A 17,724-nucleotide genomic window follows, 5' to 3' on the forward strand; every position below is an offset into this window, starting at 1 on the left:
CCGACAAACGTTCTTTGCAACACGATTTCAAAATTGGGGATCAGGTTTATCTTTCTACCAAATTCATCAAGTCCCCACAGCCCTCAAAAAAGCTTGCTCCCAAGTTTATTGGTCCTTTCCCTATTGTTGGTCTTATCAATCCAGTTACTGTTAAGTTGGACCTGCCTCACAATTTGAAACGCTTGCACCCTGTTTTCCATTGCAGCCTGCTCAAGCCTGTCCACCACTCTTACCGCTGGCATCCCCAACCTCCTCCTCCTGCTCCGATCATGATTGACGGGCAACAGCACTTTGAAGTCAAGGAGGTCGTTGATTCTCGCAAGCTTCGGGGCACCCTCCAGTATCTGGTCCAATGGAAACACTTTCCTCATCCTGAATGGGTGCCTGCTCGCCATGTTAATGCTCCTGATTTAGTTAACCGTTTCCATTTGGCTTACCCATTAAAACCTTCCCCTTGATGCTTTCTTTCTTTTGGGGGGGCAGTATGTCATGTTCACTGTTTCAATGTGCACTGTACATCGTAACGTTTCACATGCCATGGTGCTGACGCGCGTTTCTGTTGGGAGGGAGCTGTTGTGAAACCTTGTGCCAAGCTCTGTATCTATGTTCATTTCAATGGAATGTGTTTGGGTTATGTGCTCTGCTCAAGGACTTTTCCCGCGGACCAGCAGAAGCCGTTAGGAGCACCTGGGATTGTGAGCCTGGGAAGATTCTACGGGGGGAGGGATCTCATTTGCACTGAGGGTTTTTTAGTTGGCATTTGGCGCGCTTTTTCCATTCTCAGCTTTCTTTGTGATCCTGCATACTATTCTTTAATAAATCAGATATCTTTATGATCCTGTTTATGAGTCTGATGGTGTTTTAGAATAGGCAATCCTTACACACCGTAAGTGGATCAACCTCTAACCTGTCTTATAATGGATTTATAATTTAAAACCTGTCCAAGGCTTGTGGACATTTTAGGAGGAGAGCCTTGTTAGTCTATTCTAGGAAAAAGTCAGGAAGAGTCTGGTAGCACCTTTTCTGTCCCCCACCCCACCCCCCAATTTAAAATTTGCTGGTTGGAAAAGATGCTTCCAGCCTCTGATCCCATATGTGTGGTGTAAAAGGAATGGGAAATTAAGAGGTGACACCGTTTTCAGGTTGTTGGCTCAGCCAGTGCTACTAAATCCTAGTAGGGACATGTACCATTCGGGTGGGTGGGGAGATGTGGCCAGAGTAAAAGTTTATGAAGTCACCAGCCGCCTCCTCTCTGCTCTGCCGCTATCTGGGAGCACAAACCAGCCTGAAAGGGTATTCCGTCTTCATTAAGGCTTAGCCCTCAACTCGTGTGTGGTGTGCGTCCTTGATGTGTTAATGCCCTTGTACAGCGTGCATCCAAATTCCGAGTAGGTGCCCCAGCGCACTTTTCCAGCGGTATTCTGTGGTGCACACAACGGCTGCGTTATCTTGACGGTCGCAGCGCGTCCACCCTCTTCCCTTGCTCTGGGGAGGTGGCCTTTGGGTATGAAAAAAGATGCACAACTTCCTCCAAGCGTCGGTGAAGGCATAAAGTGAATTAAATAACTAGCTAGACGTGTGGTTTGTGGAATTGCGGGATTGCCCTTTTGGTCTCCTGCGGCTTTTTCCCCACTAATTTTATAATTGGGTGGCTGTTGACTCAGTTTGTTACAGTGTCTTCTACAGCTTAGTTTAGTTCTGGGTCATGCTGCACCGAATTCCCAGTGCTAGGCAAAATACTGTAAGTAGATGAGTCTTCGGTACTGCACATAATAATGGGAAATCCATTCTATTTTTTATTATTTTTATTGCTTTTTAAAACAAGAACAGAAAAAGAAAAAAAAAGAACAATACACAAAAATACATACATTGTCAAAAAAAACCATAACAGGTGCTTAAAAAAGTGAGGAAAATATAACAGAAAAAGTAAAATAAAAATAGGAACTATAGTAGGAGGCGGAAGGAGGATTAGGTATGTTCGCTGCCTCGAGTTATATATAAAAATAATAAAGGTGGGATGGAAAATAAGTAAACAATATATCATTACAACAGTACACAGTTACAATTCTATGTATTTTTATCTAATGCAAATATGGTGCAAATCTATATATTGATTTCTAATACAATTATATGACCATCCTGCTTTCCCCTAAACATGATGTACTTTGTATAAATGAGCTCCATATTGCACTATACTTACCCATACAAAGTCTGCGTCTGTAGGCAATCCTCTCATAAGGGGTAAGTGCTTATGACCGCCGCAGTGTCCCCACGGTCACGTGATCACAATTTGGGTGCTTGGCAACCGGTTCACATTTATGGCTGTCACAGCATCCTGTGGCCCGCGATCACCATTTTCAATCTTCCCGGCCGGCTTCTGGCAAGCAAAATCAATGGGGAACTGCGTCTTGCTTAACAAACGTGGTTTGCTTAGCGCCTGCAGTGATTCGCTTAATGACTGCCACAAAAAAGGTCGTAAAATCAGGTCAGATTTGCTTAATGACCACTTTGCTTAGCAACCAAAATCCTTTTCCAATTGTGGTCGTTATGCAAGGACTACCTGTATAGGACATTATAAGAACATTTGTTTTAAAGAGGCATTGTCCTCTTTAAATTACACTGTCCTTTTAAGAAATCCATTCTTAAAAAAATCAGGCCAAGAGGAACAACACAGGAGGCTTTCTGAGACCTTAGGAGTTGCAGAAATTGTATCAGATCCTTAGAACATGGGCTTTAGTTTTCTAAATCCTGCAGTTGGGTTGACAGTTCCCATTTAGTCTTAAGCGATTAACATTGCTTCCCTGCTGATAATGTTACACTTGCACTCAAAGTTTGCCATATGATCATTCACCCCACTCATGCCTGTCACCCTCTGGATCAGTGTTTCTCAACCTTGGCAACTTTTAAGACGCGTGGACTTCAACTCCCAGAATTCCCCAGCCAGCCATGCTGGCTGGGGAATTCTGGGAGATGAAGTCCACGCGTCTTAAAGTTGCCAAGGTTGAGAAACACTGCTCTGGATGAATTGGAAAGAGCTATTTAGGCCCTCCAACCCTTTGTTCAGTGCAGGAATCCAAATAAAATCATCCCTGAGAGATGACTTAACTAGCCTCCGCTTGGATACAAAGGTTTTGTGTTAGCATTCAGGCCCAGCATTTGTGTTCCTTACTCTTTTTCTGAAGAGTAAACATTTCCTGTTCCTTCCAGCTCTTTTTGTAGAACTTAATTTCTAGTCTCTGGTCATCCTCATCACTCTTCTCTGAACATGGTTCTGGTTTGTGTATAGCTTTAAAAAATGTGGGCAGAATGCTCAAGGTGGGATCTGACCAGCACAGGATAAAACAGACCTGTTATTTCCCATGATTTGGAAAATTTACATCTGTTGATGCAATCTAAAATTGCATTTGCTGTTTTGCAGCCACGTCATCCTGAAAACTCATATTCAGTTTGCAATCCATTATTGTTCCAAGTTGTTTCTGACAAGCTCTATTGCCAAGCCAGGTATTTTCCTATCCTATACCTGTGAATTTTGCCTTTGTGTCTGTTCAGTTGCATTTGTTATTTTGAGTCCATTTCTTTAACCCATAAAGCCCATAAGGTTTAAAAATAGTCCTCATAGACTATCTTCTGAGAATAATGCTTTATTTATGACTTAGGGGAAGATGTAGAAGGAATGTATTAAAAGCAAGAAAACAATAAATTTTCTCTGTGACAAAAAAAAAAAATGGAGAGTTACAGAAGACCAAAATGCAGTTCAAAATTATCTCAAGCTCTAAGAATAATGGTAGAATAATGGGATTCAGTCCCATTGTCTGTTGATGGTACCTAACATATCCCTGTTCTTCAAATGATGCCAAAAAGGCTGGGAAATATAAGACTTCCTGGACAGAGAAGGAGCTGGATCCTGCTTAGTCCAGACAAGATTGAGGTTCTGTAGTCAATAAAGCACTTTTGAAATGACACTGCCACCTTAAAAGCATGTTCAGAAAGGAGATTGAGATGCTCATTCCATGTTTGCTCGTTGTTCATGTAACTTCTGTGGCTTAAGCTTGTAGAACACACAGGTAAAAATACGGTTGCAGTTTCCTATCAACCTAAATTATTGTAGTTGCTTCTGGATAGCCAGCTGAGGTGGAAGTAGTTGACAGTAGAATCTCCTCTATGAGAGCAAGCATTCATTCATTCATTCATTCATTCATTCATAAGATTTATATGGCTGCCCAACTCACATGATCTCAACTCTGGATGGCATACACCAATAAATCCAAAAGAAAACCCAAATTACAATTAAGATCAACAATATCAACAAAAATACAGCAGGTGAAAAACACAATGCTCTCTTGCCTCTAATATTAGTATGGACAATGATCAATACTTGATCAGCAGCCTACAGTATAACAGGTGCAAGCCTGCTTCGGATGGAGTTATGTTCCTTCTGAAGGATCAAATATCCAAGTCTTCTTGGATCTGTCTCTGTTCCCGTGGACACTACCTTTGTCCTGCTGCATCCTTTGCTGACCACGGAATACACAGCCACAGTTGTCTGGGCCTAGTCTCTTCATATCCAGATTACTGCAGAGGGCTCTATGTGGACTTCATGTAACACCAGTTTTGAAAGAGCTTCCATGCCTCCTCCTTTCCAAGCCAAGATCAAGGCCCTGTCCTCCTGTGTGACGTTAACCAGAGCCCGGGTTTGTCATCTGAGGGAGTCCCATCTCCTAAAGCCGGGTGGGCGATGGGGAGTCAAGTCCGGCTCTCTTGCATAACAAGGTCCTTGTTGTGGAAATTCCATCCCAGGGAGATCTGCTTTTCTTTGATTTTAGATGACCCCACCTCCCCCAATTGTTGCCATATAGAAAGAATGATACTCTTGTTTTACTGTATGTCATCTCAGGTAGTCACTGAATTAAGAAATAATTGGAGGAAAAACATGTTAAAGCTAATCCACTAAATAAAAGCTTGATTTTCGAGGGAGGCTAGACTGATTGGCGGCTTCACACAGTTCTTATATTCTTCTTAACAGAGCTGCTGTTTAGGGCCTTATTTGCAGTCTCCTTGGAGTGGATGCCCTCATCATGTTCTAATCTTATGAATGGATCGTTGCCATCCATCCTGGGCATGACTCAGCCCACTTCAAACATTGTGTTTGTCAGGCCTGCATTGTCTTATAATTTGAAGGCAGAGAAAGCTGTATAGATGTGTCCAAGTAACCTCATGGGTGGGTGCATTGATTGTCTGAATATTCAACTCCTTGTGGAGTTAATGAGTTCTGCTTGATTCTTATTTCAGGCATATTTATCAGGACAGCTTGCTCTGGCTTTTTTTACAGCCATTAGACAAAGCGTTTTATGGTAGCTGAAGGGCACAATTACTGAGCAGCAACCCAACAATCTGCTTTGTGCTTTCTTCAGTTTGCAATCTGCTAAACATCGTTTCAAAGGAGGAGGCTAAAATAGGAGGTCTGGTGCCTGGGTTTGGGTTCTCAAGTCACTTCTTGAACGGCAGGCTGTTGGCAGAGCACGGATTAAGAATCCTGTGGACCAAACGCTCAGTGCTTCTTACTGGTGCTGGCTGTAGAAGTTCTGGGCGAGAACTTTGGATGGGAGTTCTACCATGAACCATGGTGGAATGACTTGCTCTTGATTCAGAATCAGGGGTGCTCCTACCTCCGTCATTTAGAGCACAGGGCAACAACGTGCTTAGACTCCGGACCAGTCTTCTCCACCTGGTGCCTAACCCCAACCCTAATCCCATAATTCCTCTATCCATGGGGATGGGGAGACAAAGGAGGCAAGTGACAACATCATATGCCTCGTAGTGTCATTGCGTAAATTAGGTGAATTATGTAATTTGTGTCAGTTGCGCAGCAAAAGGCATAATTGGTGTCATTTGCACAGTGACATCATCAGACAAGGAGTCATTGGGGCTTATACCACCGGTGCCTCTGTCACATATATGTATCTTTAAACATGGCTTCCTGTGTGCTCCAAAAACTTGCACTTCATTGTTTAGGACTTGCTTAAAGATTAAAGCCATAATTTCGTGAACGAGGGATCCATTTCTTGAGAAGAATGTTGGAAGTACTCAGAAGTGTTAACTGTTAAGTGTTAACTAGTTCTAACTGTAGATGCCTTCAAAAACATTGGTCTGGGACCTCTGGCCTCAAGGAGAGATAGGAGGAAGGCAGACAAAGAAAGATAATAGGAGTTCACATGGCAGAGAGAGGCCCCATATACAGATGTGGGGAGCTGAAGGGGAACAGGGGAACTTAACACAGCATTTGGGTGATCAGTTAATAGAAATTTGAGATAAGGAAACCACTTTCTCAGGTATGGAGAATGCCTATACAAAGAGGAGGGCTGGCAATAACAGCAGAGGGACAGGCAAATGGACCATAAGATCCAGTGGAAAAAAGGAAAGGAGGAATATTGCAAAGGCAGGGAAACCAAGGGAACTGAATTAGCTTTAGTTTTGGGAGGGGTAGTTAAATGGTGTCAATCAGTCAGAAGACTGGGACACTGGTGGATGATCAGCTGGAGAGGAATGGGTTGGCTGGAAGTAGGAACAGAATTGGAAGAAAGACATGGACACTGTTCTGGTCTCATGACAGAATATTTTAGGAATATTGGAACTGTTTGGGGCAGGGAGAATATGAGTAGTACGGATCAGGTTGGTAATTTTGGGGAGAAGAGAGGCAACTGAAGAAGTAGAGGGAAAAGAGGCCTTTGGGGAGGGTAGCAAGGAAAGTTGGGGGGGAGGAGTTGGGGGGAAGGAGAATCAAGCATGTTGCACAATTCAATGTTTTTCAGGGGATGCATTTCCATTCTCTTGTGCCAAGTAGAGGAGAGAGATACCTCTGACCTTACAGCCCAATGAAAACCACCTGGTTCCTAGTTCTCCACATCCAAAAGAAGGGCCACTCCTCCTTGCTCGGTGTTTGGAATGACCTTTTCAAAAAGTAGAGAAGAAAAACACCCCAGGGAGTTCCCTGGAGTCCAGACAGTCTTGATAAAAGTAGACAAAGGAGAGGCCAACATCTTCCTCTCCATCCTGAAAAGAGGGGGAAGAAGATGTGGGTCTAGAAAACTGACAGACATGCCCAGGAGAAGATAGTATGTAAAAAAGCTGTGGCGTGTATCATTGTGTGTAAAGCTGTGGCATGTATCGTTCAGCCTGCATAGGGGCATACACACCCATCGTGTTATTCCTTTCCAGGCTGAGCAACACTGTGCAGAAAAAAAGTAAAGAAACAGATGCACCTGCTTGGTGGGATTTGAGGAACGGTACGTTGGCTTGGAAGGAAGCCTCTAGATTAGCGCTCCTAGCTTGCATAGAAGAGTCTGAGCAGGCTTGGGTTGAAGTTGGGCAGCTGTAAAAATTTGAATAAAATAAATAATAAAACCTGGTGCGGGTGCCTCTTTGGCCTGCTGGTCCAAATGCACCAGTGTCCGTAGAGTTAGCGGGGAATGCCGCATGTGGCAGTGGTCCAGCTAAGGTTGGTAACTGAGCTGGTCCTTCTCTATATTACTGAAAAGTGTTAGGAGAAACGGTGCAGGTAAACAGTGAGGAGAAGAAGAGGAGGGTTCTATAAGGTTTTCTTGAGCAGGACAGGCATTTTAAGAACACAGTTCCTTGGCAACTGCAGGAACATCTCCAGCAATAGGTGTCAAAAAATGGGTAGTACTGATCTAGACAAAGGTCTAATCTCGGTTGTGTCACCAGGACTGCTGAATGGGTGTTACCTTCTTTCTTCTTGGCTTATGTAAGAAGCTACCCTTTAAGATACTTTTGGAGGTGTTATCTGCTGAACCACCGTATGGCTTATGTCTGGCAATTTTAAAGTTTTGCAGGCATTATTTTATTAGGGTATCGGAGATTGGGGATCTACCGACAATGGTGTATCAGCCAGATGAGTGACTATTAGCAACCTCTGTATGCAGCCAATTCTGTAGATTATGTGTGGCTCACTGCCTTAAAAACATAACAAAGAATCCATGATTACATTTCACAGCACTCAAGTGGGGCTCTTTTCAACAAAAACCCTGCCTGGATATTAACAGGATAGGGGCCATCCTGTCAGCCCTACGAGGTAGATCCAATCAGGAAGACTAGAACTTTCGAGATAGGCAGCAGTAACAGAATCTTGCAAGTCTTTTTCCTTTTCCTCCCTCTTATACCCCAGGAAGTTGTGGGGGAGGGAGCCAGCCTGAGCCTCTTCCTAATACTATCTCCTATGTCAGAACTCTAGGAATGCTTCTGCCCTTGTTGTTCTTGTAACAGCTCCTGAATCTTCCTTTCAAGGCCATTTCCATGGCCCTCAGTGCACCCTGACCTCAGCGGGCAAGCTTTTCCAGAGTGAGGGGGCTGCAACTGAGAAGGACACCTACCAGGCCCCCACCCCCTTGTCACCAGCAGGCTGGGAACCTGCAGTGCTCCCTATTGGCTAGCAGGGGTTTGGTGGCCAGATTCCCCTGGAGAAGATGGTCCTGAAGGAAGCAAGGATCCAAATCATAAATGGCTTTGTGGGTGAGAACTAGCACCTTGCATCAGGCCCAGAAGCTTGTTGGCCCACAGTGCAGTTCCCACAGAATAAGAGTTCCACTGTGAAGGCAGTTTCTGCTGATTTGCAGGGAGACAGCTGCATTCTGTAGCTTTGGGGGCCATCTCCAAGGTCAGCCACATGTAAAGTGAATTTCCATGAGCTAACCAGATGGTCAAAACGTGAATCTGTATCATCAGAACCTTGTGGCCTAGGACAGACTGCAATTGATGGACCAGCCAAAGCCGGCTGAATCCAGGAGAATGCAACCTGGCCAAGGGTTATTGATAGAACTTCCTTGCTGAAGGCCTCTGCACAGAACGTAGCTCCATCTTGCTGGAGTTTCTTCCACCCTACCGGTCCCAGACACCAAATCAAGACTACCATCACACCTGTTAAGCCCTTGGGGGAGATATATAACTAGGTATCATGACACCACCACCACCACCCAAAGTAGCAGAAGATTCTACTTGGGCAACTTGTTTTGGCCCAGGTGACTTCTTTGTAAAGCTAAGTATGGGCTGACTGAAAGGACATTTTTTTGCAATTAAAAATTCCCAGGAGCCCCCAGAACTATACCCTTCAGTGTAATGATTTCTTCATTGAAATAACTCACAGAAAAATTCTGAATTCATCATTTAGTGGCCACAGACCAGTTTGGTATCTAGCCCACTATAATACCTCTACGTGTTGCTCTTCAGGTTCTGATCTTTTTCTGGCCTTTGGGACATTAGTTATTTATGGTGGCCATTAATCTCCAACATACTGTAATGCACATGAATCCGATGGGTTTGGAAGCCTGCTGACCTTACGCGAGTGAATGCTTTCTCTGCCCCTCTGTCCTGCTGCTCTTTCATTATAACTAGCCTGGATGGTGCATCAGTCCTGAGCTGGGAGGGAAAATGAAGTTTGTTGACCTCCCAACCATTGACAGAGGGATGAAAATGAAGCCAAAGAAGCAAGAAGAGGGATTTGTTTACCTGAATTCTTGATTCGTATCTTGCTTCTTGTTCCTTTAACTGTCCACAAAAGCAGCAATTTAATTACACAACTGCACACCTTGAAAATTAAAGCTGCAAAGGAAACAGGAATTGGAGAGAATAAGGATGAAGTGAGCCGGAGCAAAAGAAAACTCTTGGGTTGGGTTTTTTTTTAATGTATCAGATGAAAAAAAGCAGAAGGAAACGTCGATACTGTCAGCTTGAGTCTTTTTATCTCTTTAGCAGATTTTTCTCATGCAGGGCAGAGGTTATTCATTGGGTTAGGTTATGAATCAGTAATGTTTTTCTAGAGCGGTGTTTCTCGATCTCAGCAACTTTTAAGATGTGTAGACTTACTTTTAAGATGTGTAGACCAGGTAGCATGGTGCCTGGGGAATTCTGGGACTTGAAGTCTACACATCTTAAAAGTTGCTGAGATCGAGAAACACCGCTCTAGAAGCAGGCATGCTGTCTTTTAAATCATCATCACCCATCCATCATCTTCCCGGTCAAAGTCAGTTGTGAGACTTCATGGACAGACGCTCGCTTGTTGTCAAAACAAAAGTGCAGATGTATTTTAGTTGTGCCTTGATCTGAGGACTGTCTAGCAAGACCTGTTTGTTCCAAGGTACACCACCCCACCACCCCAATCTCCTTCTAAGGCTAGGATCACTTGCAGACTTGCTTCTCTTGACGAAAAGTTGAACTTCATGGAGTAGAAGTAATAGCATCAGTCTTGTTGGCCAACCTGTGTTTCCCAGAACGAGACAGGTGACAGAACCCTGATTTTGTCCGGGGTATACAATCCTTGCTGAGTCTGTTTTCCTGCTCTTACATGCCTGGCTTGCCCTAATAGCTAAGGTCATGGCATTCACCCCACTTTCATCCAACAGTAGTAACTCTGATCAGAACCATATTCATGCCCAAAAGATGAGATGCTCTGAGAATGAGATTGAAAAATAGGAGATGGCACTAATGAGTAGAAGAAAAAGATTACTTGAGAAGTAACTTATACTGACGAGATGCTTTCTGGCAGTGCATTCTGAATAGAAACCTTTGGGAGTATCGCAGGCTTATGGTATTAGCACATAAAATCCATCTGGTGTGGCATGTACCGGGTTTCCCTTTTAGGGACAAATTAAACCTCCTGTCTTAGCATGTAGCATTTCAAAGGTTGAGGTCTTGTCTGCCCAAGACAGTGCCTCTTGTCCTGCAAAAATTCACCCTCTTTTATAGGATCATGCAGGGATGCTTGTTTCTGTCTCCCTGCTAGAGCAGGGCTTCTCAACCAGGGTTCCGCGAGAGGTCCCTAGGGCTTCCCTGGGGGATCACAATTTCTTTAAAAAATTACTTCAAATTCGCGCAACTTCACATGGTAAGTGCCATTCTTTATTTTCAGTTCAAGAACACTGTTAGTGCATCTGTACAGGCCTGCCCATGAAACGAATACCATAATTTTGAAACTTCTGGCCTCTATTGGAGCCTGCATGGGCAGGGGGTCCCCGAGGGCTGGACAATATTTCAAGGGTTCCTCCGGGATCAGAAGGTTGAGCAAGGCTGTGCTAGAGTATGTTATCCACTGTCACTTATGGGAGGACCAGAGGTGCCTTCTCCATCCCAAGTTTCAGCCCTTCTGAAACATGTAGATGTGCAGCCTCATTGGCCTTTCATGAATCCAGTAAAAAGCAGACTTTGTCCCAGCTTTTGTATATTGAGCTTGTGGTTTTACTGACTGTGGGTAGTAGATTCATAGTTGTGATTCTTTTCTATTTTTGCAACTTCTAAAACGGGGTGGTTTTTTTTGCACCAATTAGCCTACTTTTCTTTCTTGCTACTAGATAAATAAAATATTACTGTAACGCAGGAAGAGAAGACTTAAAGATTACTACTGGGAAAAACCTTAAACAGACACCTACTACTAATAAAATGAATCTGAAGGCCTGTCATCCTCCAGCTTCCTACACACATGCTGTGAGCAGGGCTGCACTGTTCTCCCTGAAAAAATGCAGTCATATGAAGAAAGGTCCTTCTGCTATAGCTTCAAATTATTATGCAGATACACATTATCGAATAAATAGGTCTATTAGTAAACAGTTTGACGTTGGATCCTGCGGGTGGATTCTCCAGTTTAGGAATCAGGAGATAATCAACCATCTTGGGTTGCAAATAGCTGCTGGGTGGATTTTGATGAGCGCCAGGTACTATTTGAATTCTCTTTAGATGCTAGTCTTGAAATTTGCAATATTTTCATTCTGGGCACAGAGGTTGGCCTCGGCTCCTGTTTTCTCTTGTTCACATACAATTTCCTGAATGTCTATGACCCTTGAATGTGTTGGGCCACTGCATTAACATCCTTGCATTTATTCACCAGCAATTGCTCCGGGAGATGCAGCAGATGGCCAGCCGCCCCTTTGCTTCCATCAACGTTGCCTTAGAAACGGACGAAGAGCCACCTGATCTCATTGGAGGGAGCATTAAGGTGAGGGGTTGACCCATCGGAGGGCTGTTCCCATAGTTAATATTTATAGATGCTGGTTTGCTTGACTGGATGTGAGGATGGGCAGCAGGGAGCAGAGCAATGTTAGAAGTCTAGCCACAAAGAAGTCATCAGCGTGGTCAAATCCGATGGGCTTTGTTTTTGATCTGGTTTCCTTTCTCCAGACTGCTCATTTGCATCTTTCAGGTTATATTGTTTAAATAAAAAGATCCAATTCTTCTTTTTAAGAAGATATGTTAAATACCTTGTAATCCAGGAGGATACAGTATGACATAACAGTGCGGTTGGTTAGAAAGAGCTGTAGATGCAGCTGTTGAGCCTTCCACATCAAGCCTTGTGGGTGGGGAAGGAAAAAAGACAAATTCGCCAAGTAATTTAAGCTGTAGGTGATTGCAGCAAAAAGTGATGCCTTGTTTTGGGTGAAATCAGAACCGGTAACACAAGTCTGGTAAGAGGGGGGATGGATCCTGAAGAAGCGTCAGGGGAAGAAAGCGTTCCCATCCTTGTCATGAGAAGGTAAGTGGCCTTCAGGTAGGGCGGTGTCCGGCCCTTGAAGGAAAGGAGCAACCACGAATGCTGCACTGGGGAAAGGAGAGCGTTCAAACAATTTTCCTGGTTTTCGCTCTTCTGGTTGGACTTTCCATATTTGAAAGATGGATACCATCACTGGCTAAGTTGAAGAGCCCCTTTAAGCTCTCAGTAACCTTGGATCACCGTCTGCCAACGCATTGTCTCTGTGTTTTGTCTCTGGCGGTTGGGGAAAAGCTGTTCTGGGGGTGCTTCTGGCCACACGTTGTGTGGAACCATTATGCCTTGCAGTTGGCAGTAGTAGTTTTGGGCAGGACTGAAGCCTGACCCATCCATAGGCCCCCTTGTGTTGCCCCAAAGGGCTTCTCACTCCCAGCCTGAAAAGGAAATCTCCATGGCTACCATCTATTCCCTTCCGCTCGGTCTTCAGGGTTGGGGGCTTCAGCCCTGCGACGAATCCGACCCGCCTAGGCCACTCTCTACTTTCCCAGTCCTGTGAAGTTAAGGAGCGGCTTGCACTGACAAGTGTGAGAATCCCTCAGAAAATGAGAAGAGGAGGACGTCCAGATGCTATCATGGCCAGCAGAGCTAAGTGTCCCTGCTGCTGTTGCTCCCGTACCTTGGGGAAGCAAGAGGCCCCACTGCACTTTCAGTACCTCTAATGAGCAGCAGGCCCTGGGCCCCACAGAACAGTCAGTCTTGCCCACGGGGAGGCTGTGCAGCACCTTCAGATTCAATCCCCAAAGGGGCTTTGGAGCACACGGAGCCATGAGCAGTGATAGCATCCATCTGCAGCTCTTTAAAGCATCGTTTTCCTAGAATCCTGGACAAGGCTGCGGGTGCTTTAAGGAGTGGCAGATGGATGCTGCCTTGATGCCCTGACGTGCTCTAAAGCATCGTTTTTCACACTTGGCAACATTAAGATGTCCGGACTTCAATTCCCAGAATTCCCCAGCCAGCCATGCTGGCTGGGGAATTCTGGGAGTTGAAGTCCACGCGTCTTAACGTTGCCGTGTTTGAAAAACACTGCTCTGAGGCATGTGCATCTCCTGTGGTTGTTTTATACTTGATTTGCAGGTGGTCGGGCTCAGAAGCCGGGCCCTTTGAGTCTAACCCAGCACACTGTATTGGGAGGCAGCGTTCCTCAGGAGCCCCACCCTTTCCATCGTGGCCTCGCTGGGAACATTTCAGCTGCAGCTTTTCTGCTTTGCTTATGCTATGTGCTGTGTGGCCGCCTCCTTCCTCTCGTTCCTTCTGGGGAATAACTTGACAAGCTGCCGCTGTTCCTCTCCCCCCACTCTTTTTTTTTTTCTTCCTGGACTGGGGAGATGTGAGATCCCGGCATATGTTCATAATTAATATGGAAGCAGGCAGCCATTGTTCTGAATACGAAATTGGGCAAGGGAGGTTATAACTCTACCTGCTTTTAAAATTATCCTCTAACTTTTTTTTTTTTTTTTTTGGTGGCATCTGTGATTGAAGCTGAAGTGACATGACCACAGGGAGTGGGGAAATGGTTTGTCAGTCATGCCACAGTTTGGGAGGTAAAAAGCACAAAATGAGCCTCATTTGGAGCCGGCGCTTCCGCCCCCCCACGTTCTTCGCTCTGCTCTGCTTACTTTATGGGTAACATATTCCCTGAATAGGTACTCAGACAGGCATGTCACAAGTCAAGTGCACAGAGCCAATATGATTTAGTTTGCATTTGTTATATATCCTGCGGAGGGGAGCAATACCTTTAGATCTCCCGGCTCGGCTACCAAAGTCCAGTGTCTCTTGCACAACATTTTTCATCCACAGTTTAGTTCTGGGCAGGAGCAAAGAACGAACATCCTCGCACTGTGAAATATTGTGTGAGGAACTTAGGTGAAGGGGTAACATCTGGCACGTGCTTGGCGTTTCGGGGTCCAAAAAGTACATCTCAGGTACCCATCTCATTTTTATACAGGTGTGTATATTAATGTCCCCACGGGTTTTCCAAGGTCTCAAGGTTACTTTTCCTTTGGCAAAGCCCTCCTAATGGTATTTCTGGGCAAGGCAACCTGCTTGTTGGAAGGAAGAGCCTCACCTGCAATCTCAGATTAGTTTGGGAGCATAAGTGGCAAGGACAGTCACCCTTCTTAAGAGTCAGCTTGATCAGTGGGCTTGATGATGCCCTGGAGGAGGGTTCATTGACGTCGTTCCCCTGACACCATTTCGTCATGCACCGACAAAGCTTGGTCTGACGCATGTCTTCTCTGGCTGATCGAGAAGGGAACTGCTGCTGGGGTTGATGGCCTAATCAAGTTCTTCTACCTGTGAGTGACAACTAATCTTATTGTAGAGAGTAACGAAGATGACCGTGATGGAAGTTAGTAGCAGCTGTTTCTTAGGCAAAAGGGACTGAAACGTGTCTTAAGTCCACAACAATGAGATAACGTTTGGAAATGGCTCAAGTGCCTCCCTGGTTCACTGGAATATGAGGAGGAGGAGGAGGAGGTCCAGCACAATCAGACTTGCAAGATTCTCTTATTGTGGCCAATCTCAATAAAAGTAGTTCTAGCCTTCCTGTGGAGTTGATTCCCTGGTCTGGTCTATCTAGTGGGGCTGACGTATCCTCTCCCTCCCATTCCCAGTAACAAGCCGCTGTTGACCGAGCATGAGTAGGGCAGCAAGGTACACACAGAATTGCATGAATCAAATCTCCTGTCTAGAAGTAAGGGGTTAGGCTGTACTACCTTGGAAGTTGAATACACAAAGCTCCTGCCTTCATTTATGAATGAATTCATTAAGGCAGAGTGTTTGCGAGTTGTTTGGAACCTCTTTTTCCCAAAATGCAAAACTGACAGGCAGACTGCCCTTTTCCCAGATAGCCTTGGTGCTGAAATATCCATCTGCTGTTTGTTAGTGATGTTTCAAGGCTCTCTTTTCTCATAGCCTCCATGAGTTCTCTTATGTTGTGTATCAGCTGGAGGATGGAGAGACTGAAGTCTTTCCCAAAGCCCACAACTTGCTGCCTCTTCTTCAGAGTTTGCATTCTTGGCACAATCCAGGATTAAGAAAGCAAATGTTTATTAGATTTCAGATCCAGGACTATTTAGGGGATCTGCCAGAGATTCGTCTCCTTCTTGGGCCTGAGATTAAGGGATTCCAAAATCTTCAAGGATCCCAATTTGTTTTTGTAAGCACCCTCCTTCAAACTGATGAAGGGCTAGCATCAGATTTGATGGGGCTTGCTCAGTTCAGGGGGCAGCCATCTAAGGCCTTCTCCATAATTGTCAGATTGGCCTATTTGCTGTTTTCTGGCCAGCTCTCTGCTTCTCTGTGCATCTCTGCTCTTTCTTCCTACCCAGCAAGCTTTGGACCCTGCCCAGACCACCATACTACAGTCCCAGTACTTTCCTACAAGTTGACCATAACTGTGTGTGCCAACCTTCTATGAGAATTAACTCTCAATTGCTTGGCCTGTACAATGGTGGGGAATAGATTATTTTTATCAGCCCAGGTTGTCCACTGCGCTTGGTCTGTGGAGAGCCACAGAGATGATCTTGGAGAAACTATGCAGAGACAGTTACCAAGAGAGCCAGAACTTTTGGAATAATGTCTTAGCAAGCCACCAGGAGAGGGATGGCTCGAAGGACTGTCTGCCCTGGTGTCTTTTCAGTTTAGCAGCCATGGTGATTAGCAGGAGTTCTCCGTGGCTTCAGGTGGAATTAGCAAACTTTAAATCTTATCTGTTGGTTTAATACAAATTTCAAATACAGATTGAAATGGAAAGGTTTGGTGGCTTCTCTGCCCTGGAAATCAGGTGGAGAGCTCAGATTTCTTTATCCAGTGATTTCAAGAAGAATTTTCCTTTGCACATGAAGGAGATGTTGCAGCTACGGATGGCCAGGTTTTGGCCTGAGATTAATGAAGGTGCAAGGTACTAATAAAAAGAACTTTATTAATTATCAAAGGATAGTTAAAATACAAATGATGGAATATAGGAAAGATAGAGTACAGAACTAAAAGAAAAACTATAAAAGTGCAGAATTAGGTAGAATACAGAAAAAGAAAGTGACTTCTTCTCCAACACAATACAAATGCATATTATACAGATACCATTAATTAAACCTTAGTAACATTAACACTATTTCTATAAAATCAAACCATTTAATCATCAAAACCCAAAGTCAAAACCTCATTTTTTTCAGACACAAGCAAATAACCCAAAAGTGGTTGCCAAACAGAAACAACTCCAGACACGGCATTTTCTCTTCAGTGGTGCAAAGTGCTTCTCGTTACACCATCTCTTCATCTCCCCTCCGTTCTCTATCTCAGTTAGCAATCTGTGAAAAGCAGTTGTTAGGTTGGAGAAACAAATAACATGTATCTGCTGCAGTCTCTCTAATAGTACACAGGTTCCCTTGAAATTTTAGAGCTGGAAGTAACCAAGCGTCCATTTAATATGGGAACCGGAGGCTGTAAGGGTTACTTGCTGTTAGATACGGCGGTTCCCCCCTAGGCTTCTGGGACAAAGAAGCTGTTGAACACTTCTGCAGGGAGCAGCATAATTTGTTCTAAAGGTACATATTTAAAAAGCATGGCTGCTGCGGCTCCTGTTGCCTCTTAAATTTTGCAAGCCGGAAAGTGGCATCATAATCAGATGCCAACCCCGCTGCAGGGCAGGGCGAATCCAGGTCCCATTTGGAACTGCCATTAGAGCAGAACATTTTGAAGTGGGCCAGTCAATCAGACTTAACTTCCCGCACTGATCACACATCCCTCCTTTTGAAAAGTCAAGACCAAATCCACCCCTTTCCAAAGCGTCAAAAGACCAAGGGTGCTAATTTTCTGATCGCGAGTGCCGCAGGTTGACATTTAGTACGCAAGCGCACACGAGGCAATGGGGGTTGGCTGCTTTGGTGTTGCTTGTGCAGCTTCTGCTGGCTTTGTAAGGCACAGAAAGAAATGCTTTGCCTTTTGAACACCAGGAGCTGGAAATTGTGCAGGGAGTCGAAGCAGGCAAAACCGATTAGCTCTGCTAGAATTTCACTATATTTTAAGACCCTGTGTGATCTTAGGAACAGCAGAAGGGAATAAACCCTTCCTGTTTAATGAATTACTTTTGGGTAGCATAAGAAGGCATAGAGTTAGCATTTGCTTGCTTGCTTGCTTGCAACACACCAACCACTGTGTGTTGCGGCAGCAACGGGAAG

The 17,724-nt window shown here is 44.7% G+C and overlaps 1 protein-coding gene across 1 annotated transcript in view; it reads left to right on the forward strand.

Annotated features, from left to right (window-relative positions):
* ATRN (attractin) overlaps positions 1 to 17,724 on the forward strand; it is a 197,649-nt gene that overhangs the window by 169,040 nt on the left and 10,885 nt on the right. Inside the window, exon 27 of the mRNA XM_063310527.1 lies at positions 11,891 to 11,998. Within this exon, the coding sequence (XP_063166597.1) occupies positions 11,891 to 11,998 (108 nt within the window). The remainder of the gene's footprint in view (positions 1 to 11,890; positions 11,999 to 17,724) is intronic.

Source organism: Candoia aspera, chromosome 8, assembly GCF_035149785.1.
Source record: "Candoia aspera isolate rCanAsp1 chromosome 8, rCanAsp1.hap2, whole genome shotgun sequence".
Classification (NCBI taxonomy): domain Eukaryota; kingdom Metazoa; phylum Chordata; class Lepidosauria; order Squamata; family Boidae; genus Candoia; species Candoia aspera.